This window comes from Mus caroli, chromosome 10, assembly GCF_900094665.2.
Source record: "Mus caroli chromosome 10, CAROLI_EIJ_v1.1, whole genome shotgun sequence".
NCBI lineage: Eukaryota > Metazoa > Chordata > Mammalia > Rodentia > Muridae > Mus > Mus caroli.
Window position 1 is genome coordinate 107,291,988 of NC_034579.1, and position 27,214 is coordinate 107,319,201.

General features: G+C 36.3%; 1 protein-coding gene across 1 annotated transcript in view; it reads right to left on the reverse strand.

The window, feature by feature from the left end:
• Trhde (thyrotropin releasing hormone degrading enzyme) overlaps positions 1-27,214 on the reverse strand; it is a 398,108-nt gene that overhangs the window by 68,212 nt on the left and 302,682 nt on the right. Inside the window, exons 11-12 of the mRNA XM_021175200.2 lie at positions 16,757-16,890; positions 16,590-16,645 (exon numbers count right to left, since the gene is read on the reverse strand). Of these exons, the coding sequence (XP_021030859.1) occupies positions 16,590-16,645; positions 16,757-16,890 (190 nt within the window). The remainder of the gene's footprint in view (positions 1-16,589; positions 16,646-16,756; positions 16,891-27,214) is intronic.

Sequence of the window (27,214 nt, forward strand, 5' to 3'; positions counted from 1 at the left end):
TATCACTTATCATCAAAGAATGGTAATCAAATTAGTCATAGTAATATGTATTTGATATACAATGAAATCATAACTAATGGAAAAAAGTGAACAATACCATACGTTGGCAAGGGCAGAAAAAAATCTGAATTGCTGAATTTGATCTCAGGAATGCAAAGTGGTTCAACCATTTATAAAACACTATAGCCACATTTATCATATAATCCAGGCAATTCTTTAGGTAGTTACTGAAAGAAAACATATATTCATATAAAACACATGTACAAATCTTCATAGTATCATTATTTGTTTTATTATAAAATGGAAGCAACCCATTGTGCCCCAAATAGTGAAAGTATAATAAGTCATAAAATATTAAAGAGGTAAGAAAAGTAATCCATCAAATGAATGACCTACATAAGGTAGCAATTTGGGTAAATTTCCCAAATTGGTAGAGCATAGAAGTCAAACATAAATCTATTTATTATAACACAATGAAATTTTTCATAAAAATCTTGGGAGGGGAGGCAAAAAAAGTAAGAGCAATTAAATGTCATCGTTGACTAAGGTTAGAAGGAGGTCAGAACATTGAAATTAGTAATAAAAAAAGCATTTAGGGTAAAGGAAGTATATTTCATCTCTGGAGACAATTATGCATATACCTATTATATAATATACATGTATCCAAATATGTATAAATCTATTGATTTTATTGTATACAATTTATTTTTAAAATTTTAATTTTTTGTTATATTATGTTTATTCTTGTTTTGGCTGCCTGTATGTATGTGCACTGTTTGCATGCCTCGTACCTATGAAGGTCAGCAGCAGACATCAGATCCCTGAAACTTGAGTTATATATGGCAATGTCCTGAGGATCAAACCCAGGTCATCTGCAAGAACAAGTGCCCTTGACCATGAAGTCATCTTTCTAACCTCCAAAGACTGCTCTTACCAAGTAACAACAACTACAAGAATGAAAAGCGATGAATGTAAGAACAAGAGGAGAATATATGAAGGATTTGAGGAAGGAAATAAAAAGAGAAGTGTTGTAATTATATCATAATTATTATTTTAAAGGTACAAAAGAGCTAGCAGTTTAATTTAATGATCCTCAGATTTCAGAACAGCATTATCATTTCCTTATCTGTTGTTCAGAAAAGCCCTACAGAGACTCTCAAAGCAATACAAGTTCTTGCCATATCTCTTCTTTGCCCAACACACCTAGATGATAAGATTGGATTTTTGAAGCAACACACACCTTGGTTACACAAGGCTTAGAAAGAGTAAGCCGGAATTAAGTTGGAAGATCCATCCTTGATGATTTTGAGAATCTTCTATTTTCAGGGCACGGTGGTGAATAACAGAGAGTCATGGTTGTTGGGAATGACAGTTGAGTGTGCTCCCTATATAGGACATTTATACCACACTGGCCAAGACTCAAGGTACATGTTAGAAGATAGAACAGAAAAAATAAATGTAAGAGACAGAAGATAGTAAATGGGGTTGTGGAATCTATTTTCTGGACATGACATAAGTCATAGCAAATGTGATATCATATCAGGGAAGATAGCCTCCAGTGTTACAAGGTAAATAAAGCCCGTGATTAGTGATCACAGTTAGAGTAAGAACTCGTGGTACCCAACACTTCCCTAATGAAATATGAGCTATGAGTGCATTCTGAGGAGGAGGTCCCTGTTCTTATGGGTGCTTCCCCAGAGTTCCTAACCATTACCGGTCACCCTTTGAGAAAAGGGAGTGTGTTCTTGTCAGATTTTTGTTGAATAATTTTTCACTCCACGTGAGAGCAACAGTTGTCGTCATAGTGGTTGAAACCTTTTCTGCTCACATCCCTTTTATTTATCATAATCACCTGCTGTCTACACCCCTCAGAGTCATTCCATTAGAGCTAACATAATTATCTTGTTTTCCCTAAGTCATGTCGAGCATCCTACCTTAGGACCTTTGAACACATCGATCCGCTAACTGGAAAGCTGCATTCAGATAGACTCTTAGTCTTTTTTGGGGATCGCTTAGGAAATATCCTCTTGAAAATGAAGAATTTCTTCCTCGTATGTACAATAAGCTGCTGGTCCATATGTAATCTTTATTTTCTTGTTATCTGCTTTTCCTCTTCAAAGATCTCCATTTGTCCTGTACTTATTTGCTCAATAAATATACTTAACCATGCTTCCAACTAAGCTGGATAGTTTTTCTTTTTTATTAAATATTTTCTTTACTTACATTTCAAATGTTATCCTCTTTCTAGTTTCCCCTCCAAAAATCTCCTATCCCCCTCACCTCTCCCCTGCTCCCCAACCCACCCACTCCTGCTTCCTGGCCCTGGCATTCCCCTACACTGGGGCATAGAGCCTTCATAGGACCAAGGGCCTCTTCTCCCATTGATGATCGACTAGGCCATCTTCTGCTCCATATGCAATCTAGAGTCATGAGTCCCACCATGTGTTTTCTATGATTGGTGGTTTAGTCCCAGGGAGCTCTGGGGGTACTGGTTAGTTCATATTGTTGTTCCTCCTATGGGGCTGCAAACCCCTTCACATCCTTGGGTCCTTTCTCTAGCTCCTTCATTGGGGAACCTGTGCTCTGTCCAGTGAATAACTGTGAGCATCCACTTGGTCTATTTTGGTTCTTTATACCTTTATATTTGAATGCCTATGTGTTTCGACAGGTGTACAAAGCTGTCATACATCAGAAAGGTGTTCTTTACTTATTCTGTATGACAGAATTTGCCGTTTCAGAATTATTCTTACTAATGAGCACCAAGATTAAAATAAAACCCCTCAAACCATTAAAGACACCATGAAGTACTCCTCATGCACATCACTGATTCTCTGGTTCCCATTAGGCGATGATGCACTCAAGCCACTTACCTGTACAGGATAAGAAGAGGACCATTTGTTTTACTATCATGTACATATGTTAGAAACAGATTAACTTACCTATAGTGAAAAACATGGATGTCACATGATGATTACAGCTACAAACCAAGTAAATAAATACTGAGAGATTGTCTCATCTGCTTCTATGCTTTGTTAAAGTGATAAGAAATCAAGCAAACAGAGAAAAAATATATATATATACATTTCTCTCTAACCTCACTTTCAGCATGACATACTGTGGAAGTAAGTGAATATTTGAGAATGCCTATAGCACCTGTATTTTATGTTGTTACATAGGATTTATGTAATTTGAGGGTTATAATTCTTTGTTCTCAATATCTACATTATAGTAAGGAAATTAGACTTATCTCAATGAAATATCAAGTGTTCGTCCTCCAGCGGAACATTAAAAATGACAAAATAATCTTTTTGAGGCCAAAGATAGTCATTTCATCTTAACATTAAATGTGTATGCTAGTCTTATGAACCACACTCTCTTACCTTACTTAGGACACATGTATGCATAGCCTGCCCCTCATCTAGTGTTCTGATTCCAAAGCGCCTGGCATGAGTTCCCATATCCGAGCTTAGCTGCCCTTGAGCTTTCAGTTTTGTTAAATGGTTTGTCCTAGGCATCTTAGGTTTTACTAATCTAATGTTTTCTTACATCCAAGCCCACGAGGGCCACTTCACTGGTACTTTACTTCACATATAAGGATTTCTGAAATATTTCACACAGAAGAGCTCAAATTGCATGCAATTAAAGAAGAATATAATGTATTTCAAAATATCTCCCAGGGATTTGAGATTTGGCCCATAAGCAAAGGTTTGTACCTTTTTTTCCCCCACAAAATTGTGGAACTATTTTTTTTTTCTTTTTCCCTCTATTCCAGTTATCACTTTTTCATATTTTCTGGAAAATTATGCAAAACATTTATTTTTCATCATCTTTATTATGGATGCATTTCTACATTATGCTAAAAAAAATCCAGTTGATGGTAATTTGATCTGATGAGTTCTGCAGGAATACTATAAACAGTGCTTGATGTGATTTTTGGCAGTTTGGCATGCTGCCAAAGGAAGATAATTATACAAAAGGTGTCTATGAACACCTGAATATTGTATAAAACACAACGCAAATCAGTAAATGGTCACCCTAATTTTAATCCCACATTAATTTCTTGGCAAAATGAAGGCATTTCAAGATAAGTACAAACTAAGGCAATTTATGACCATCAAGTTGGCACCACAAGACTACTATGGATGGAAAATTAGAAGAAAGAGAATTAATCATGAGAGCACATGAAAGAATAAATTTCATGGAAAATACAAAAACAAAGAGAGATAAGCAGTGATCCCTCAAGTGCACCAGAGTAAGCTACTGAATCTCTCAGGCAAACAGGGAAAAAGAAAAGAGCTGACAATAATCCAACAAAACAGGGGGGGGGGGGGAAGAACCAACCAACCTGTAGGAATTAGCAAACCCCTTCTAAAAACAGCCTTCAATACAAATAAAGCCTCAACGAATGATTAAAAAGATACAGACTATTTGACTGGGCTAAAAGCCCAGATCTATTGTCTCTAGAAAACAAAGTTCTCTGGCAAAGACTGGGAAGAAGAAGAAGAAGAAAAATAAATACATCAAGCATATAGAAGCTGCAACAGCTTGTTGTAGGCAATTTTTGGTGGCTTAAATATACTTAGCTCATGGAGAGTGGCACTATTAGGAGGTGTGCCATTGTTAGAATTGGTGTGGCCTTGTTGGAGGAAGTGCATCACAGTGTAAGTGGGCTTTGAGAGTTCCTAGTGATCAATTACCGTACAATTTGGAAGAGACCTTCCTCCTGACTTCCTCTGGAATAGAGGATCTTCTGGTTGCCTTCTAATCAAGATATATAATTCCCAACTCCTCCAGCACATTGTCTGCCTGCACACTGCCATGATTTCCACCATGATGATAAGGAACTGAACCACTGAAACTGCAAGTCCACCCCAATAAAATGTTTTCCTGTATAAAAGTTTCCTTGATCATGGTGTGTCTTCATAGAAATAAAACCCTAGCTAAGATAGTATTCTGCCATACAAATAAGTAGATCAAACAAAATTACTGTAAGTAAAGAAGACCGTTACCTTTTAATGAAGGGAACAGATGATCAAGAAAGTATAACAGTTATAACTACATATGCACTATATATATATCACTCTCTAGAGCTCTGCCAGCCTATGGGCCCTTCTTAAATTTTATGGTTTCTGCAGTTACTCCATGTTATATATTCATATACAAAGATTCAGAGGTAGGATTCACAAATGAGAGAGAACATATGACATTTGTCTCTCTGGCTCTGGTTTACCTACTTTAGTATATTGTTTCCTATTTCCATCCATTTACCTTCAAATTTTGTGATTTTGGGTCTTTTGTAGCCAAATATAATTTCATAGTGTATATGTAGCACATTTTCATTATTCATTCATCAAATTAGGACATTTGGTTGTTTCTATTCTCTATATATTGTGAATAGAAAAGCAATGAGCATAGCTGACCAAGTATCCCACACACCAAGTTGTGTGGGGATAACTAACAGGTATCAAGGGGGACTCAAAGCCCACTCAGTGGTAGGTAATTAATGTCTGTACTGTAAATAACTAACCCATGGCTCTTGCAATCATGGGTGTTTAAAGAAGACCTTACTGTTGCTACTTTTCTAAATATATATTTTATATTATATAATAATAATATATAATAATATTATGTAATAATAAATATATAAATATTGTATATATACATATATATATTTATACATATATATGTAAAATTTGAGAAAGGGGAGACAGAGATATAGAGATATAAGGAGACAGAGAAAAAAATAAAGTTAGCTATGTGGTTAGGAAGGTTGACTTGGGGGAAGGGAAATGCAAGATTGAAATATATTATATGAAAAATAATTTCTAATTTAAAAAATGTAGTTGACAGAGTTTGCAACCCCATAGGAAGAACTACAGTATCAACCCAACCAGATCCCACAGAACTCCCAGGGACTAAGCCATCCACAAAGGAGTACACATGGCTCCAGCTGCATATGTAGCAGAGGATGGCTTTGTCATGCATCAATGGAAGAAGAGGTCCTTGGTCCTGTGAAGGCTCAATTGATGCCCCAGTGTCAGGGAATCGACAGTGGGGTTGGTGGGAGTGGGTGGATGGGTGGAGGAACACCCTCATAGAAGCAAGGATAGGGAGGATGTGATAGGGTGTTTCCGGGAAGGATGGGAAACCAGGAAAGGGGATAACATTTGAAATGTAGATAAAGAAAATATCCAATAAAAAAAGTAGTAAGGAAGTAAAAACTTACATCACGAGGGCCAATATAAAAAAAAAAACCTATTTAATTTTTGCATAGATGTCATCCACCTAAGCATGTTCACCTTTCTTCTCTGGGAAACAAGATTTTCCTTGTTTTGAATGGATTCCTATTAAACTTCACACTTAATTCTGAATGTGCACAGCTCCCATCCTTTTTGGCAGACGGAGAAACAACTAAGCTTTACCCATTCCATTTCCTCTCCCAGTCAAAGCCAGGATGTTCTAAAGTACTTGGGACAGGCCAGGAAAAAAATGCACATGCAGAATAAAATCGATGAATATGTGAAAAGCAAGACAAATAAAGATAATGCACGGTCTTATCCTGGCATGCAGTCTACAACTGAAGGTAGGAGGGCATAGAACAGACAGAGCCTTTCTAAGGTCTGCTAATTAGTTATGCTAGGCCAGTACATATGTGATCTACTGTAATCCTCATAAAACTGCTAATCAAACTGTCAGTTATTCATAGAGTGAGAATTCCAATTTTGTCTATCTTGATAGCCAAGGTTCTTTCTAATTAGGAAGAGAAATCAAATTAAAAGACATGGGTGAGTGTTCAAAAATATATGACAAAAGAAAAAAAGGCAGGCAGCAGAGAAATTCTAGAATACATAGATTAATAAAAGTGTGTTTTTACTATGGAAAATAGAATACTATAGTTATAACCAAGTAAACAGCTATAATCAAGACATTGATGCCCAATATGCTTACTGGTTATTTCCAGGTTAGTGCAGATGACTGTGGCAGACACTGTGCAGAAGCACATATTTCCTATGGAAGTTTTGCATAAAATTTGTCTGAGATCAAGCACTAAAGTACCTTAAGCAGGAAGATAAACAACTCAAAATAGTTCCAGGATGTCCCTCCCCACCAGAGTAAAGTGTTTATTTATTTGTGTGTGTGTGTCTATGTGTGTGTGCGCGTGTGCACACTCGCCAGCACGGGCATATACGCAAGCACGTGTGCATGTGCATATACTGCATATTCTCAGGATATGTTTGTCATATGGCTGGAAGTGAAAGGCAAGACCATGAATGCAACAAAGAGTTCCTAAAATGTGAACTCTATTTTAAAAAAATCTATATTTATTTGAACATAGGGACAATATACTATTATTTTTAAACTATTATTTCAGTGGTTGATAACAGCTGAGTTCCTGGGTTGTTTGTCACATATTTATTATCATATGTATGTATTTTTTAATCTAACAATTATATTTTTAGTTGCTATATAATCTACCAGAAATATATTGACTACCCATGGAGTTCTGGTATTCTGAAGGATAATTTTACAGTCTTAACTTTTAATAAAGATGTAAAAAAATTGAGGTCAAACACTTCATATGATAATGTTAATTTTTTTAAAAATGGGGTTGAGTGGAGTGAGTATAGATTATTCTGTACACTAATCCAGTTTTAATAACCAAACAATCATGATCTTTGTCAAATCTGCAAAGCAAGGTGACAGTCATTTATTGCTTAATTTTTGAAGATATACATACATTTATAATATGTGAATTCATAGTAATAAAAGCAGTGGAGTGAGAAGTATGAGGTAAGATGAAATCTTTGATCACATGAGCTCATGCCCTATGCCTCCATAGCACCACCAAAGAAGCTAACTCAACTGAGCAGCTCTCTCTAGGTGGATGACAAGAGACACCAAGATTTGCCATTTATGAGTCCCTATTAAGCCATGAATACCAGTGCAATCAGTTTCTAATAGAGATCCACAGAACTAAAAGAAACTGACAAATGCTGTCAAAGGTAGAAGAGGTAGAAGGTGAGTCCCTATTGCTGAGGACACTGTGCACTTCAGGCATAGCGTCCAGGGGACCCTGGGCTGGAATTGAACTGAAAACCTCCTCCCTGAAGACTAGATTTCATATTACCAAAAATATCGTGCAAGCTTCCAAATGAAGGAAGCAACCAACAGTCCTACCTATGTATGATACCTATGATCTATAACTACCAGCATAACACAATAAACCAAGGATTGTAATAGTGGCATGGACACTTTGACAATAACCAAAAGCTCTCTAATTGAATACCAGACCCATTAAACAATGCCTGGCATTGGAAACCTAGCCAACTATCCAGGGCTAGTGAAGTCATGAATCTTCCCTGAAGCCATGGGAGGAGAACCTACAATGACAACTTTATTTAAAAAAAACAAACAAACAAAATTCCAATCTCTAGTTACATTGTAAATAGTTGTTCCTACACCCACAGATAGGTGTAGTTCTCACCTTTCATGAAGAAAGCTCTCTTTGCAATAGACAGAGGTCATTACAGAAAACCACAGCCAACCAAATTGTAGAGTTGTGGAGCACAGTCCCAGTGGATACACAACTCCTCCACGTAAGGCTCAGGGATCATTGCATAAGAGAGTGCAGAAGGAGTGTAAGAGCCAGAGGAACAACAGGGAGTTTCTTGTGAGATTGTGTCATCTAGGAATGTCAGAAGCTACACCCATAAAGCCTAATCATTAGCTGAATCAGATGGACCCCAAAGACATGCTTAAGTGGATGGAGGAAAGCTCAGAAGGCTTCAACCTTCCACCAAAACCTACAGGCAACTAAAGAATGCTGAGGACTGGAGCAATATCCTTCCCCAGCAAAGAGGACACAGATTGGTTATCCAATATCAAGTGGTCAGTCCCGAAAACATATACGTACAAGTAACGTTGTAGTAACTGAACTGGTTGGATTTATGTGTTTAACAACACACACACACACACTCACAAACACTTACTGAACACAACAATTATTGAAAAAATAGTTCACTAATTTGAAAGAGAGCAAAGAGGCATAAATGGGAGTGTTTGAAGATAGGAAATGGGAAGAGAAAATAATGTAATTATATTATAATCTTTAAAAACTACCAAAGAACTAATTAAAAATCCCCATCTCAAGAAGCTTGGCTAGACAAAACTGACCTTTCTTTTCTACTAAAATTGATCTTTAAGGTATCATCTTACAGATCTATTCAAGTAAATGTGCTATGAATGATCTTTTGGGGCAGATCTACCTAAATAAATCATATAACAAAAGATATGTATTTCAAATTCTTGAGAATTTCCAAAAGACTCTATGAAACCTATGAACTACCAGGATTAGGTTTCAAAACACTTAGAGAATCAGTGAAATTGAGAGTTTGTGTCATGTAAATCCAGGGAGTACAACTACACAGGGAATGGCTAGAGAAAGGATGTTATATAAAATTATAATATAACGTTAAATTCATGAGCTACTGAAGAACACAAATACACAGACTTATTCAAATATAATTGTAGTACAGTTTGAAAACTCAGACTACTGATTATCACAAAAGTATGCTTAAATGAAAAAATAATGTGACCTACCAGACATCTACCCATTTTTTTAACTTGAGAACAAGCTGTTTGCTATGAAAATGAATCAAATCTAGAAGTGATGTCAAAACCCCTCTCTTCTGCTTTCTACTCAACACTTGCAGGCATTAGACATTAATATTAAAACATTCTCTCCTACAGAGCTGAAACACAAATTTGATTCTGATTTAATGCAACGTGATGTAAAAAATCTATGAGAAAGATACCATCCTCAAGAGCCACTCTGCCACCCACCCTTTATACCTCTGGAGATGGCTCTTTCTCAGAAATGCCAAGTACAATACTGCTCATAATTCCTATCCCAAGGACAATATCAGTGACTCTACCCTCAACAAGTTTCTACAGACAGCTCAAAAGGATATGCTAACCCATTCTCTAACCTTGAGCTAACCAACACTTGCCAGGAAGAATAGAACAGAGCTGCTGGAAAATTCCAGAAATACAGTCTAACTTTCTACTGGTCTATAATAGAAAGAAAGTGGAAGATTCTGAGCTCGTTACAGTAAAATGTCCTGAAAATGCTTTCAGACTATTTTTAACATTTATCTGTGGTGAAGTGTTGCAAAAACTAAGCCTAATTTAGAGACCCTTTGGATATAGGTTTTTTTTTTTTTAAATAATTGCATGCAGAAAGGTCTGAAACAAGCAGACTTCAAGGAGACTCTCTCTTGTGTCTCAAGATGTACATTTGCAGCTGCAGATGACAAATAGATAATTAGAGTCCCCAGCCTGGGGATGTAAAAGATGTGATCTTTTGGGGATGACCACAAAGCTCAGAAAATGAAAAGATTCACTCGGACACACTGATCATAGTATGGGAAAGTCTCCACTAGGAAGAAGGCTGGGGGAATATTGGTAAAGTAATTTCAGGAACTTTTATTCAACGAAGAGGACTGGAAGCATCTAGACAACAATAAACCTTGTTTTGCAATTAACAATTTTATCACTTCTAGGATTTACAAGTTTTTAATTCTTTTGCACGCACAAACCAGTGGATCAATAAGAAATTACTAACAGTATAATCTTACGTGAATGATTCCCTCCAAAGAGTCTACTGAAAGAGCTAGGGAACTACCCTTCTCTCAGTGGCCAGTAAATACAATAAACCGCATGTAGCTTGTCATTATTAATGACCCTACCCAGCTATGGGCTCACACACCTTTCCTTCCTGTCTTTGGGAGGCAGAGGCAGGTAGATATCTGTGAGTTCATGGTTCGCCTTGTCTATAAAGTGAGCTCCAGGACAGTCAGAGCTGTTACACAGAGCAATTCTATCTATCTATCTATCTATCTATCTATCTATCTATCTATCTATCTATCCATCTATCTATCTATAAATAAATGCCCTATCACATTTTAAGCATAGCTGTGAAAAGTGTTTATACCAAAAAACCAAACTTGTGCAATCTGAATTCATAAAGCAGTGGATAGCGGAGGGATTCAGAGGGATTAGAGATCCTTGTTCAGGCTTTTTAAATCCCTACACACCTGAGAGTTTTTTTGTCATCTCAAAAGCTGTGGTGCGAGGTCATAACTAAAGTCCAGCCAGACTGGGTGTTTCCCGCAGAGTTTTCTAAGCCTGTCCTTTTCCCATTCCATTAAGAAAGGGCAGCACACCATATGTAAACACGTATCTCTGAAAGTAGGGAAAGCCATTACATCCTGTTGGTTCCCAGAGCAGTTTTGCCTCTTCAAGATCATGCTACCATTTGCTACATTAAATGAAGAAATGATCAACACCTGTGTTACAAAAGAAACCTTAAACAGAGAACAGGCGTGTCAGGCAGGAGATGGAAAAGAGGTAACAAAAACCACTTTGCAAGACGTTCTATTAAAAAAAGAAATGAAATTGGAATATTTGAGTAGACAAATGGTGTAATATTTTCTGCAGTATGTGCCTTTAATTCAAAAGAAAGATAGAAGACACTGTTGCCAAAATCCATAATGCTAGAAGCACAGGAACCAGCACAGAGAATAGGAAAGAATATACCACCTGTGGAAAGTTTACATAATAAAATAAATCTCTATCTAGTCACTTATAAATCAGTGTGTATCTGTTGCTATGCTTTAAGATATTCACCAAATGAGTCCAAATTTATATAAAATGTAAGCTTTTGAAGAAGAAAAGATTCTTTTTATTATGCACAATTATAAATCTAATCTAAAAGAAGCAATGTGGTGCCAATAAATAAAAGATCAAAGTGATGATGTAAATGAAATCAAACTGGACTAATTTTCTGTTGTGATTATTTGGAGTTTTATAGAGTTGATTCCTATAAGTGGAATTCGAGCTGGAAAGGCATATATTTGGGGAAAAGGCAAGAAATATATACACTGATTTATAAGTGATTTGATAGAGATTTATTTTATTATGTAAACTTTCCACAGGTGGTATATTCGTTGCTGTTCTCTGTTCTGGCCCTATGCCTCTAGCATTATGGATTTTAGCAACAGTGTCTTCTATCATTCTTTTGAATTAAAGGCACATAGTGCAGAAAATACTACACCATTTGTCTACTCAAATATTCCAATTTCATTTCTTTTTTTAATAGAATGTCTTGCAAAGTGGTTTTTGTTAGTTCTTTTCCATCTTCTGCCTGACACACTTGTTCTCTGTTTAAGATTTCTGTTGTAACACAGGTGTTGACCATTTTTAAGAAGGTGAAAGATGTTTCAGAAAGGAAAAAGAATTTTGTTTGTTTGTTTTTGTTTGTTTGTTTGTTTCGAGACAGGGCTTCTCTGTATAGTTCTGGCTATCCTGGAACTCACTTTGTAGACCAGGCTGGCCTCGATCTCAGAAATTTGCTGTCTCTGCCTCCTGATGCTGGGCATTTGCCACCATGCTAGGCTCAAGAAAATATTTTTAAGTAAATAAAGATGGAATAATTAGTAAAAAAAAATTAAATAACTTTAAAGAAAATTATGTCTCCTTTCATCTAATAGATGCAAACTGATTACAGAAAGAGTAAGTGGGAAGATAATGGAAAAACAAATGTAATATATAGAAAATCAGAATATTTTACTTTGTGTATTTTTAAAAAAGACCTTTAATGATGAAATACCATAAAGTGCAAAAATTTAGTGCAATGGTGGAGAAAATTTTGCAAACAGATGCTACTAAAAGGAATAATACTCAAAACTCATACAAAGTATACAAACAAAAATACTTTTGCTTGATTCTTAATGCTTGCAATTTCTTTCTTGTACTAAGTGATAATTCACAGAAAGGAAGATACAGAGAGTAGATGTGTAAAAAACAAAAAGCACAACTTTTTAAACTTTGAATTAATTTCTAAATAAGTTTGAACTAGCAGGTTGTCAATTTTTAAATAATTACACATTTGCCATAGTGGGGAGTTTGAGAAAATTGGACTTTACATGGGGTCGACAGTGGAACTTGACTGAGAAAGACTTTGTGATATATTTCTTGCCTTTTTCCCCAAATATATGCTTTTCCAGCTTCGAATTCCACTTATAGGAATCAACGCTATAAAATTCCAAATAAGCACAACAGAAAATTATTCCAGGGTCCTCACCAGAGGCTGCATCATAAGGATTCTGAAATTACTGAAAGCTGCCAGAATCTATTTTTATAAATGACTCAGGGGATAGAATAAATCTTCATGGTTTTAAAATTTAACAGCATAAGGTGTAGAAAGGGAAAATGTCTGGTATAATATATGTCAAATATTCCAAATTTTACCTCTGAGTATGATAAAACAACAGTAGGTGGTAGATGAAGTGAAATTATGTCTTAACACTTTTTCTTTGTTGTTCAAAATTATTATTATTTTTTTTTTTGAGACAGGGCTACTCTGTATCACAGGTTGGCCTGGAACTCACTGTGTATTCCAGGCCAACCTCAAACTCATTGTTATCCTCCAACTTCAACCTCTCAAGTTCTGGGATTGCAAATATGTATAACAACACTGGCCAGATTTCAATATAGCTAAAAATCATCAAAGTTGAATAATAGATTTCACAAAAATGATGACATGACTTTTCCAGATTAGTAAATTTATGTCTACACAAACATTAGTGCAATTCTGTACCAGACATTAAATTAAGCAACAATGACCACAAACAGGACACTGGACACTCTCCTCTGTATCCTGCAAGAACAATGAGGAATCAGGAAAAGTCCACTGTGAAACAACAGCATATTCTTAGTGTCCATGGAAATGCAGACAAGCCTATACTGATGGCCAGAGACTAAATATTTCTACTCATTCACTTACAGAATGAGGGAATAATAAATCAAATGCATAAGGAAGACTAGACAAACAGGGATTCCATAAACTGCATACATTCACTTGGACTGGAATTTATTATCTCTGATGTATCATTGCTGGGACACTAAACAATCCGTTCCCTACACACACACACACACACACACACACACACACACTTAGAGTCTGTCCAAGCATAGCTAAGTGACTTAATCACTCTTAACTCCCAGGACAAGTGGCCCTGGCAAGCAAGGAACTGAATTCATTTACTAAGGAGGTCTCTCACCAGAACCTCAGCTTTGTCTGTGACCTGCTTGTGATTGTTGAATACTTGTTCTTTGTCCACCTGTTATCTTCAAAGAGGACAAGGATTACCTGACTTACTGTTGTGCTTGAAAGAAACTTATATAAACAGAATTTTAAAATATGAAATATTTATTTGAATACTTAAATAAAATCAACATTTAGGTCCAAGTAGAGAGCACATTTGGAGGAACAAATCTTATTCTCTACTTATTCACTTTCACTCTGTTAATGAAACATTTCATGAACTACAGACTGCAAATATGAACTCAATGATATTTTAGGGATCTTTTACAGAGATAATGACTATATATTTCAAAGTTTTAAAGTCTTCAGAAATATACTTTCCTGGTCATTATTCCATACTCAACTGTCTGTATAGTATTTGTGTTTTATTAGGTAGTAAGTAACTGAGAGCTTAAAGCTCATTTAATGCTCTGCCCATGTTATATGTAAGAAGTATATCACTTTATATAAGACATGGACATCCATACATTTAGGTGTATGTGGGGGGTTCGAGAGAAACTCTGCAGTTAAAAGGCGAGATGTTCATAATTTATGCTAAGTGGGAAGATGTTTCTATTTATTACATATTTAATAATTAATTGCTAGCACTAGGTTTTTGTTGTTGTTGTTGTTGCTCCTAACCCTCTATTCTTTGTGCTCAAGATTTTTCTCTTTCTGATCCTATCTCAGGGAAGTATCACAGGTATCACAGCTACCATACGCAAACTCTCTTTATGACTCACTGACCTCTCCAAGCTTAAATGTAAAATAATTATATATATATATATATATATATATATATATATATATATCATATTTTCTCTCAGAGCTTCATTATTTTCTGCAGAGCCTAAGCTGCATCTTGGCCTTTATCTTCATATATCACTGTTTCTACAGGCCTCTGTCCATATCTACTGCTTCTAAGTTTTCCCACAATAAGATGGTGTAGCATCATGGAAGGGTCCTCACCTTTGCCAAAGGCTTAGCTTAATTAGTACACTATCTATCTATCTATCTATCTATCTATCTATCTATCTATCTATCTATCTAAATATATATCATCTATCTACCTATCTATCTATTTATCTATCTATTTATTTGTGTTCTGAGATACATGTAACATGTACCATATGAAATGTATCATGGCACTCGTGAGGGGATCAGGGAACAATGTCCCACTTTGGTTTTCTTCCTCCACTGTAGATCCTGAGGATCAGTCATTCTTGGATGTTCTCCTTGAGTGATACAGTCCTCTCTGCTGCACACTGTGCCACCTCATGGTGAACCAAATAAGAAAGGATAATACTGATGGCCCTGTGATGCTTTGTGGTAATAATGAAGGGGAAAGTCAGAGTAGATTGGGTTTTTTTTCCTTTATGTGAATAGAACAGTATCTAGAATTTGTCGTGTGAACTCCCTTTGGACATTGCCTATTTACAAACACACAAACACATGCACATACACACACACACACACACACACACAGCCACAACAATCTCTTAAGTTGCTTGATAGTTCAGTTCTACTTCAATCAAAATAATTATCAAGTCCATCATTTGATGGATTGGAATGCTACAGGGAAAGGAGTGTTTTTAACATATGAAAAGAGTTAAAATTTGATAGGGCACATAAACTGTAAAAGCAGTTTCGGGTCTCAAGAATGAACAGATCCCTACTACCAACCTAAGCCTTGTGGTCACATGTGGACAAACATAAATAATTAATAAAGAAACAAATCACAGAGTAGGAAAAATTAGCAAACTATGATAAAGTACAGAAAAATCTCAGTGGAGCATGCCTTTAACCTCAGCACTCAGGAAGCAGAGGCAGGTGAATCTCTGTGAGCTCTGGACAGCCTGGTAACAAATCAAGTTTGAGGACAGCCAGGGCTACACAGAGAAATCCTATCTTGAACAACCAAAAGAAAAAAAAAAGAACATTATAAACCTTATTATGAAAGTCACTTAATAATCAGTGCAATCAAACCTTTTGGGACATGATTGATATGCTGTGTAATATTTGTTGCTGTCTCTCAGCATAAACTTTTCACAAATGGATAATATTCAAATACAGCTTTGACGTTAAAATTATCCTGGTATATGCGAGGAATAATAGTGCTAACTCTTGAAGGTATTTTCTATCAAAAGTTATGTGTGGCAGCAATGGCCATTGTGTAGAGTTCATTAATGAAGAGATCATAAGAATCTCCAGAGTTTTTAACTAAGCTTGCAGCAAAACTGACAAAGCTTCTGCTGTCTTGGAAATATCCTATGGCTATTATTGGCTTAGAGTTTGGGGCCACGGAATAGCATTCAAATACAAACAAAAATATCATAAGAAAGAGGAGAGTATGTAAGTAAGAATAGACAATACAGAGTTTAAGATCATGTGAAACACCTTACAGTTGTGGATTTTAGTGTGGAGATCTCAAGTAAAAACATACCTGGCCAGGCTGAAGGCATCATCGATCAAAGCTGCACGGTTACTGACAGAAAGTACCTGTGAGTCCAGTTAGGAAAAAAGAAAGGATGAGGGGCGTAATTCTGATCATTAAAACGACAGGTGTTCATCCTGCCAAACAGACAACTGGTGAGTGGATCAAGGATGTACCTCGTGGTTCCTGATTAACTGATCGATCAGTAATCGCCAGTTCTTTAGGTCATAGTTGACTCTAAAGTAGCCAGTTTGATTGACGTTCCCAAGGATCCAGCTTCCTTTGTCTAAGTACGTTATTCTGTGATGTTCTGCAAGGAGCATTTGACAGTAAGCAGAGTTTTAATTATTTTTTTTTTTAGAGCTAAAAAGGAATCAAGTCTTTTAAAAACGAGAAACAGCACTCCTAAGAATTTGAAGAAAATGTCACCCTAAAATGTAACTGAAACCCGTTCTTTAATTAATCCCCTCATTTAAAACGGCAAAGACAGAAAGTGTTTATTTTGTTACTCATTATTAGATCAATTAGTGAGTTTTTCATAATTAGCAATTTCGTTTTTGACACAACTCTTTATTCTAGACACAGTTTCTATACTTGAAACAAATGTCATCTAGAATTATCCCACTATGTTCACATGGCTGCTAATTAGATCATATGTGTGTATTTGCAGCTAGAACGAAAGAGGTCTTGAGACATATATCCTATTAGCTAACCAGAGAGAAAGTGATTAAAAAAAATAGAGCGTATTTATTTGAAAGCCATTCTTATATTTGGCTTTTTCTCAGGTTTTTCCTAAAAGTGCAAATAATGAACAGACTTTGTAAAACCATCAATAATGATAAAACAAGGGACCCTAATTTGCTCAAGACTCCAACAGTTCCACATAGAATTAGAAACAAAGACAATGCTTACTTCATAAAGGAAAAAATCTGAAATTCTGTTCATGAAGTACAGATTTTTTCTCAATTAACAGAGGCTAGGAAACATAACTTCATACATATTTAATATTTAAATCTTTCAAATGTGGCATAAAGCTACCTCCACTTGTGTCCAGTCACCTATCATCATGGCTTTCACAAGACAAATATCATTCACAATTATAATAATTTTTCTGTTGCACTTCAAGATGTATTCATGACAGAATTTGCACATTGAAGTTGAATTAATATTTGCATCCACACACAGACACAGTTTGGGGTGCGGATGAAAAAAAAACTAGAAAAGAAAACATACTTGTATGTTTTAATTTCTATGACTCAAAAACCATAAATATTTTATCAAGATTTTATAAACACATTAGAAGAAATGAAACGTAATCCTTTAGGCGGGGAATGTATGGGGGGAGGATATGGGGGACTTTTGGGATAGAAATTGGAAATGTAAATGAAGAAAATGCCTAATAAATAAAAATAAAAATAAAAATAAATAAAAATAAATAAATAAATAAATTACTCTCAAGTAGAGTACACAGGGAAAGGTTGTATGATGAAGACTAATTAATCCAATGTATATTACAGGCTAGAATTTTTCAAAAATCAGCCGAATAACAAAATGTCATTGAAGTCAAATTTATACTTAATCCTATCTTTATACTCTAAGTCTGATGTGGTCACAGGGTCTAGGGAGGACCTACTGTGGTTTTGCTAAGTGACATGTTGTCAAACTGCCTTCCAAATGCTTATTCTTATACCCATGAATTTACGCGTCTCCCACTTTCATCAGAAAGTTTCTTTTTGGAGAAGATATTTTTGACAAGCTAAAGGAACGTAATAGAAAGAGGCTTTAAATAATCATGTCTGGACTGGGAAAATTAAATCTTAAGTGGTGAAGATAATGTTTTCCCTAAGTAATCCTGATTGCCTTCAAATATTCAAAACTTTTAAAAATTATTTCTTTTAGTTTTTGAGATTATTGTGTAATTACATCATTTCCCCATCCCTTTCCTTCCCCAGAGTCTCTCATATACTCCTCTCCTCACTCTCTTTAAAATGCATGGCCTCTTTTACACTAAATGCCATTACGCACATAAATGGAAATGTACATTATATTCTTGATTATATTCTTAAATCCATAATCTGCTCAATCTGTATAATTTCACCTGTATATATGAACTCAGGGCAGGTAATTTATTATCAAGTATCCAATTAGTGTGATCTTCCATAGCCTCTGCTCTCAGCATTTCGTAGTTGCTTGTAGTTCTTTGTGTAAGACTGCAGTTTCCTGGCCTCTTTCCCATCCACAATAGCATGTCTATTGTTGTCCTTGATCGGCACATGTATAGGCAGTCATGCCAGTGAGACATTATATGAAGAGCTTCTATATCCCCAGGATACACCATCTCCCAGCAAGCTCCATATGTTCTGGCTCTTATCCTTTTGCTACCTATCTTCCACAGTGTTTCTCCAGCCTTAGGTGTGGGGGATATTTTCTAGATGTGTGCACTGGGAGTGGACTCAACAATGCTTCATCTATTGGTGGTAGTTTTCTGCAAATGGTATCCATTTAATAAGCAAAGAATAGTAAAACTTTGAATTCAGTTAAGTTAAATATGAATTTGAAGTTGTTATGAGCTTGGCCATAAGTCATTTATATTGACATGTTGAGGTAGTTTGTGGTAGTTTGAATATACTTGGCCCAGGGAGTGGCACTATAATGGAGGAAGTATGTCACTTGGGGTGGGCTGAGTCCTTCCTTTTAGCTGCATGGAAGCCATTCTTCTCCTAGCAGTCTTCAGAACAAGATGTAGAACTCTCAGCTCCTATAGTCCCATGCCTGGCTGGACACTGCTATACTTCCCATCATGGTGATGATGGACTGAAACTGGGAACCAGTAAGCAGGCTCATGAAATGTTGCCTTGGTCATGATGTCTCTTCTCTGAAATGTAAACACTAACTAAGGCAGAAGTTGGTAAAAGAGACAAGGGTATTGCTGTGATATGCCTGACCATGCTTTTGTTTGGAAGAATGTGAATTTTGCTTTGTAGAAGTTTGGGTTTGGAGAACAGCTGAATGCGTTAAGTGGGACTCAATGGTCTCTCCTAGTAGCAAAAGGGAAGACTCTGTTGCTGAGGGTGATTTGAACTACGGAAGGAAGCCTGGCTCTAGAGGTTTCAGAAGAGAATAATTTCTGTATGTGGCCAGGAGACTGTTCTTATGATATTTTGGTGTAGAATGTGGCCACCTTTTGCTCTTGCCTGAAGAGTCTGCCTGAACCTCAGGTGAAGAGAGTCAAATTACTTGCATTGAAAAAGGAAATTTCAAAACAACCCATTTTAGATTCTGTGCTGTGGTTTACTCTCATGAAGAGCATTTTGATGAAATATAACAAAAAAAAAAAAGAAAAAGAAAAAAAAGAAATAATACAAAATGTATGGTTCAAAGAGTAAAAGGGTGCCAGGAAGTGCAATGGAGCTAATTCCTGTGTTCAAGGAGATAAACAGATCAAGGTAGTGGTGAGTGTGGGGCAAGATTGCAAAATGCATTGCTTTTGCATTTGCTGTTGAACAAGGAATAGTTTTATCATGTTATGTATTACTATTATCTGGTTATTGTTTTCATTTGGACTATTAACCTGGAATGAACTAGAATCCAGAAATGGATGACACATACTTTTGAAAAATGTGGCCATGAAAAGCTAAGGCCCAGGAATGAAGGCACCTTTAATTCAAGGAGGCAAAGGAGACCAGATCTCTGAGTTCAAGGTCAGCCAGGTACAGAGAAAGTTCCAAGTAGAGGAACCCCTAGGTCCAGGTATAGTGGTAGATGCCTTTAATCCCAGACCTCAGAAGACAGAGGCATGCTAATCTCTGAGTTCAAGGTGAGTTTACAGAGCAAGTTCCAGGACAACCAACCTTAGACAGTGAAGAAGTTGGAAAACAGAAAGCTGGTGATGATGTAATAGAAGGAGGGCAAGTTCCAGCTCCATCATGCAGCAGAATTCAGCTACTTCAACCACATGATACTGGCTTTAGAGTCTAGAATATAAGAGACTAATGGGACAATTGGTGTTGGTGAGCTGGAGCTAAGAAATTAGCTGTGATTAAGAAGAGACCAGCATCACTGAGGTGAAATCTTCTAGGGAGTGTTTTCTGAGGGCATGAAGAAGCTGTGCTTCAGAGATAGCCAAGGTTATACCTCGGGAGGCAGCTGGCCTTGGTAAGGTGTAAGAATCACCCAGGTGGTACTGGTTTTGAAGGCATGAAGGGATCATGGAGAGCAGCAGGGTTTTAGTACTATGAGGGGCCATGGAAGGCCACTGGAAAAGGTGCAGCCTCAGTTGCAGTTGTTTGCTCAGCACTGAAGGAATCATGCAAAGACGTTGAGGCTTGGCACCATAAAGAGAGCCTATGAGAGGTTTCTAGTGAAGCCTGATTGCAGCAGAAGACTCCAGAGACTTGGAGATGCCATTACAATGGGATGATCACCAAGAACAGCAGCAGAAGTAGAGTGGAGTAAACCAGAGCCTAGAGTGCTACAGAGGGAAAAGCTGGAGAAATGGCCCAAGCCCTTTGGAGAAGATCTTGTGTGGATCCCAGACATTGTACCAGAAGGTATAAATTTACATCCCCTTGGATACCCAAAAATGCTAGAGATATCAGAGCCATGGGATACCTGCTGATGAAAGCTGCTAGAGGAGTAGAAACAGCACAAGAGAAAAGTTTCTTTTAGTCAACAAAGCTGAAAGGAGTCGGAGATCTGAAGAGAGCTTTTATATCATGCATGGAGTTGCAGAGTTTGGCGTTTACCTAGGGTTTTTTGTTGTTGTTGGTGGTTTCTTTGTTTGTTTGGTTGGTTGGTTGGTTTTTTGGGGGTTTTTGGGTTTTGGTTTTTGGTTTTGGTTGTTTGTTTGATTTTTGTTTTGGCTTGCTTTGGTCCCTTATTTCCACACTATGACTTTTCAGAATGGAAATGTATATACTGTGGTATTGGAGGTATGCTCTCTGCTCTTTGACTTTAGAGGAGATTGCAGCTAAATGATTGGATGGATCTCAGAAGAGACTTTGGACTTAACACTGTTGAGACTATTATAAACTGGAATTTTTGAAGTTGGACAAAATGTATTGCTTTATGCTATGGCTAGGTATGGCCCCCATAGACTTACATTGAACCAGCCTGTGGGGACCAGGGAGTGAAATGTGGTGGTTTGAGTATGATTGTCCCAGAGAGTGGCACTGTTAGGAGGTGTGGCATTGTTGAAGGAAGTATGTCACTATGGAGGTGGACTTTGAATTATTCCTGGAAGCCAGGCTTCTCCTAGCAGCCTTCAGATCAAGATGTAGAACTCTCAGTTCCTACAGCATGGACATTGCCTTGCTTCCTACCATGATGATAATGGACTGAACCTCTCAACTGTAAGCCAGCCCCAATTGTTTTCCTTTATAAGGGTTGCCTTGGTCATGGTGTCTCGTCACAGAAATGAAAAATCTAAGGCACTGCTTTTATTCCTAGTCTCTCCAGGACTTTTATTAACAAAGGGTGCTGTATTTTGTCAAAAGGCTTTTCTCAATGTAATGAGATGATCATATGGTTTTTGTTTTCCAGTCTGTTTATATGATGGATGACACTTATCCTATTTATGTAATGTTCAACTATCCCTGCATCTCTGGAATGACGTCTACTTGATCATGGTGGATGATGTCTTGGATGTGTTCTTGGATTCAGTTTGCAAATATTTTATTGAGAATTCTTGCATGTATGTTCACAAGAGAAATTGATATGTAGCCGGGCGTGGTGGCGCACGCCTTTAATCCCAGCACTCGGGAGGCAGAGGCAGGCGGATTTCTGAGTTCGAGGCCAGCCTGGTCTACAAAGTGAGTGCCAGGACAGCCAGGGCTACACAGAGAAACCCTGTCTCGAAAAACCAAAAAAAAAAAAAAAAAAGAAAGAAAAAAGAAATTGATATGTAATTCTATTTGTTTGCTCTCTATGTGGCTTAGGTATATTTTTGTGGTCTTATAAAAATTGTACAATGCTCCTTCTGTTTCTAATTTGTGGAATAATTTGAAGAGTATTTGAATTAACTGTTCATTGACACTCTGGTAGAATTCTGTACAAAAACCATCTGTTCCTGGGCTCTTTTATTTTATTTCCTCCAAGACTTTTAATTCCTGCTTATATTTCATTATGATTCATAGTTCTATTTTAGCTGCTTGCCCTTGATTTAACATTGATAGATGGTATGTATTTAAACAATTACCCATTTCTTTTCGATTTTCAAATTTGCTTGACAACAGATTTTAAAGTTTATTTGTATGTTTCTGTGGACTTCCTTGGTACCTGTTGTTATATCTTCTTTTTATATCTAATTGTGTTAATTTAGATATTTTCTGTATACCTTTAATTAATTTGGATAAAGGTTTGTCATTCTTGGTGAATTTCTCAAAGAATCAATTCTTTGCTTTATTAATTCTTTGTACTTTTTATTTGTTTCTGTTTTCTTGATTTCAGTGCCACGTTTCATTATTTCTTGCCCTCTAATTCTTTAGGTTGTAATTTCTTCTTTTTGCTCTAGATCTTTCAAGTGTGCTATTAACTTACATTTATGAGATATGTATATTCTTTTTAATGTAGGCACTCAGTGTTATAAACTTGTCTCTTAGAACTGCCTTTGTTGTGTCTCATAAGTTTTGATGTGTGCTTTAATAATTTTTATTCCATTCTAGAAAGCTTCTAATTTCTTAACTAATTTATGTGTTGACCAATTTTCATTCAGTATACAGATTTACATGAGTTTGTAAACTTTCTCTCAATTTCCATGAGTTTATAAACTTTCCTTTGTTTCTGTTATTGTTAATACTAACTTTGATCTTTTGTGATCTGGTATGGTATACGGTGATGTTATTTTCCTGTATGTGTTCATACTTGCTTTTCATACATGTATGTAGTCAATTTCAGAGAAAGTTCTATGGAGCTGCTGAAAAGAAAGTATGTTCTTTTGTTTGGGGATGTAATATATGTATAGTCAACAATATATGTCTAATGAGCTTAAATAAGCATTCTAACTGAATAAACTCCACTTACATGTAAATAAATACATTTGATAATTTTACTTTTAAAGTTTGTTTATTTTTAAGAGTGTATGCGTGTGTGTGTGTGTGTGTGTGTGTGTGTGTGTGTGTGTGTGTGTGTGTAGGTAATGTACATGTGATTATAGGTTCATGCAGTTACCAGAAGACACTGAATCCATGAAGGTGGAGTTACAGGATGCTGTGAGCTATGCAAAATATGTTCTGAGAACCAAACTTGTGTATTCTGTAAGCACAATACATGCTTCTAACCTCTGTGACATCTTTCAGACACACATATGTAGATAACATTTATTAATGTTGTTTTCTAGTTAAGTTGTAGCATCAATATAAACAAATGACATGAATTTTGCAAACATCAAGTGATAATGTACTTTACATTATCAAATTCATTTTCCAAAGCTCTTTCTTATTGACAAATTGGATAGTGACATTTATAAATCCCAATGTAATTTATTAGTTCTGATTTTTATCATTCTATTAAAAATATTATAGATAGATTATAGTCAAATGAGTGCATAGATAAAAAGCACGATAATAATCTCCATATCTTCTATACTGCCTGACTAAAATAAGGCAGTCATCAATTATTTTAAAGCATTCTATTAATAAACTTATACCCACATCCTGAAGATATTACTATTCATGAATATTTGTATGGGTCTATTACAAATGAGATCTTTGAGAAACAATTCCCAGAAAGATTTTGTAATAGATTTTAAAATGTCTTTGCAATACTAGTTAATTACATGCCCAAAATGTTCTGCAAATTAACTAATAGCAGACAATGAATTTTAAAAAGATCTTTTCTGACGGCCTAATGAGGTATGGTATTTGATGAGTTCTGTAGTAAAAAGTATGGAAGTTATATTTCGAATGTTCCTCATAATTGAAAATTATATGTGTGTGTGTGTCCAAAATGGCACACGACTGACACTATATCAATGTACACAAGAGTTGGTATTTTATAACACATTTAAAGTTACTGTGGGAATGAAAATGGATTGATAGTTAAGCATTTCTAGGCAAATATGCTACTTGTAGGACATGATATTTAAGATAAAATAAGAGGAAAGTCAGCTAAGATAGCATATATGATGACATGGGACAAAGCATTGCAGAGATTATGGTTTATGTTGATCATTTTTCTCTGGATTCTAATGAAAATCCAATGAAGTAATATCTCTCGAAGCCCATAAACACTCATATGCAAGTGCAAAACACTGTGTTGTGTAGAGAGTGGTCCACAATTGGTTCTTGATTTGTCAGTAAAGAAGGTCAGGGACTAATTGTTGGGTGGAAGGTATAGGCAGGACTGCCAAGTCCCAGGAGGAAAAGGCAGATGCAGGGAAGGAGAGAGGAGCTTTTAAGATGCAGTGGAGGAAGAAGAATGCAGCAACCATGTGAGGTCTGGGGAGGTAGGGGGTGGTTGAGCTGGGGCTGGTGGCCTCCACTATAGGTGGATTGCCAAGGATGTTTGGCAGGGGCTAGGTAGGACTAGCCACTGAAGTTTCAAGCAAGTGGAGAGACAGAGATAAGTTGGTAAGGGCATGCTTTTCCAGGTGGGAGAAAGTAATGCCCAGCAATTATGCCTGGAAGGCAAGTTGTAAAATTACACAGTATGTATGCATACTTGTGTGTGTGTGCATGCGCATGAGTGCATTTGTGTGTCTTTTATCCACCAGTCTCAGGTGGGAGCTAGGAGTGCAGTCACCTCCCTTACCAAAGGTGGATATAACAAAAGGGAAACCAGGAGGGGTTAGCAGTGCAACTGGTCCCAGGTAGTAAAACTACCCCCAACAGTGTTGAGGAACTAACAGGGAACCAAATCAACCTGTTATAAATATAATTGTGTGCGCGCGTGTGCGTGTGTGTGTGTGTGTGTGTGTGTCCAAGAGTTGAAGAAAAGAATACCAAACTCAAAACAGCAGCCTTTCACTTGGTTAGACAACTGGCACACTGGGCAAGCATTCATCAAGACTTGATCATCACATTTGTAAAATGGGAATAAGAGATAATCCTAATTTTCAGTGTTTGTGGGTTGTAAGTAAAGCACTTTGGAGGAAAGCCATACATTATGCAATTTTTAATATTTGAGATTAAATTATCTTCAGTGCTGTATTTTTTCTTCCCTCCTTTCACCATTCATAAATACCCAATTAACATGCAAGTATATTTATAAATGTTTGGTTTATTTGTATTTTCATAGTAAGAATAAAAAATACTTTAACGTGCTTTTAAAAATATAAAAGCAAGTATACATACTACTTTTAGGCTATAATAATCTGCATTAATCTGTGATTTAATTAAGCATCCAACATGTCCTTAAAAGGAATTGTCAATAACATGTGAAAAACTAGATAAAATTTATGGATATTACATACCAGTGACATACCTAATATTGCAAAAATGAAAGGCACATCACCAATAATGAAACTGCAAACACTGACTGACTATCATAATTAAACCTGTAATTTATTTCACCTTGTGGTTATAGGAATAAAACACTATTTTAATATTTTTAAATGATTGTCTTCATTATAACTTGATTTTATTTTCAACCTAATTAGACAAAATAATATGGAAGGAAGGATACAAAAGTCAGTCTTTTCCCACTGAACTCTCTTTCATTTTAATGATAGTCATTTGATAGTCATCAGAATGAAAGACTTCAAACAAAGTGGACAACATTCAAAATGAAAAGGAACAGGTAGGGCAACAAGGTAATCTTTCCATCCTCTTTCTTACACGTTTCCTTATTTATAAGATTTTTGTAGTGGATTGGCCTAGGCCAGGATCTTTAATATTTTCTACTACAGATTTTTCAAGACACACTTACTTCAGATGAAATCTCCTGCAAACCTCGGCATCTCACCTTGACCATGCATACACCGAACAGAACATACTATGGGTTAATGTTAAATGGTATACTGGCCTATATGGATGGGATAGATGTAGCTTTGGGTTGGGGAGGTGCGCTACACTTACCACAGTCTACTATTACAATACTCTCGTAGAACTTTGTGTTTACAAATTGTACATCTGTGTATAATGATCATATCAACATAGGTGATGTTAGATTAATACTCAGAATAAGTGAAAAGGTTAATTTTAAGAAAAACACTGTGTAGGTATTTAAAAATAATCCCCAGGCATAACCATCGGTAAGATAAGGAAGCCCATGGCAGTTTTATCCTTACTCATGTGATTAAGAGAATGTTGTGACCAGAGCTGCAGGGGACAGGCCTGAGAAACATGTTCAGTAGGAGTCAGACGATCCCTACATCTGACCATAGCTTAAGGTGTCTTAACTGTAAAATATGTTTACATTTTTTCTGGCTTCCCCATTCCCATACCGCCTTCCAAGGACACTCTCTTTTGTATCTGAGGATTACTCTGCCATATAATGTTAACAAGTAGCAACATTACAATGGCAACTTTGTGCTCTTGATCATCACTTCCTAACAATTCTGTGAGTGGAAAGAAGATTGATAAAGATAAATAAGTATGGACTCAGATCATGGTATAAATACCAACTGCGAGAAAGAGAATGAAGAAAATTTAAGCATTTTATTTAAAATGAAGAACACCAAAATATTTTAGCATAAG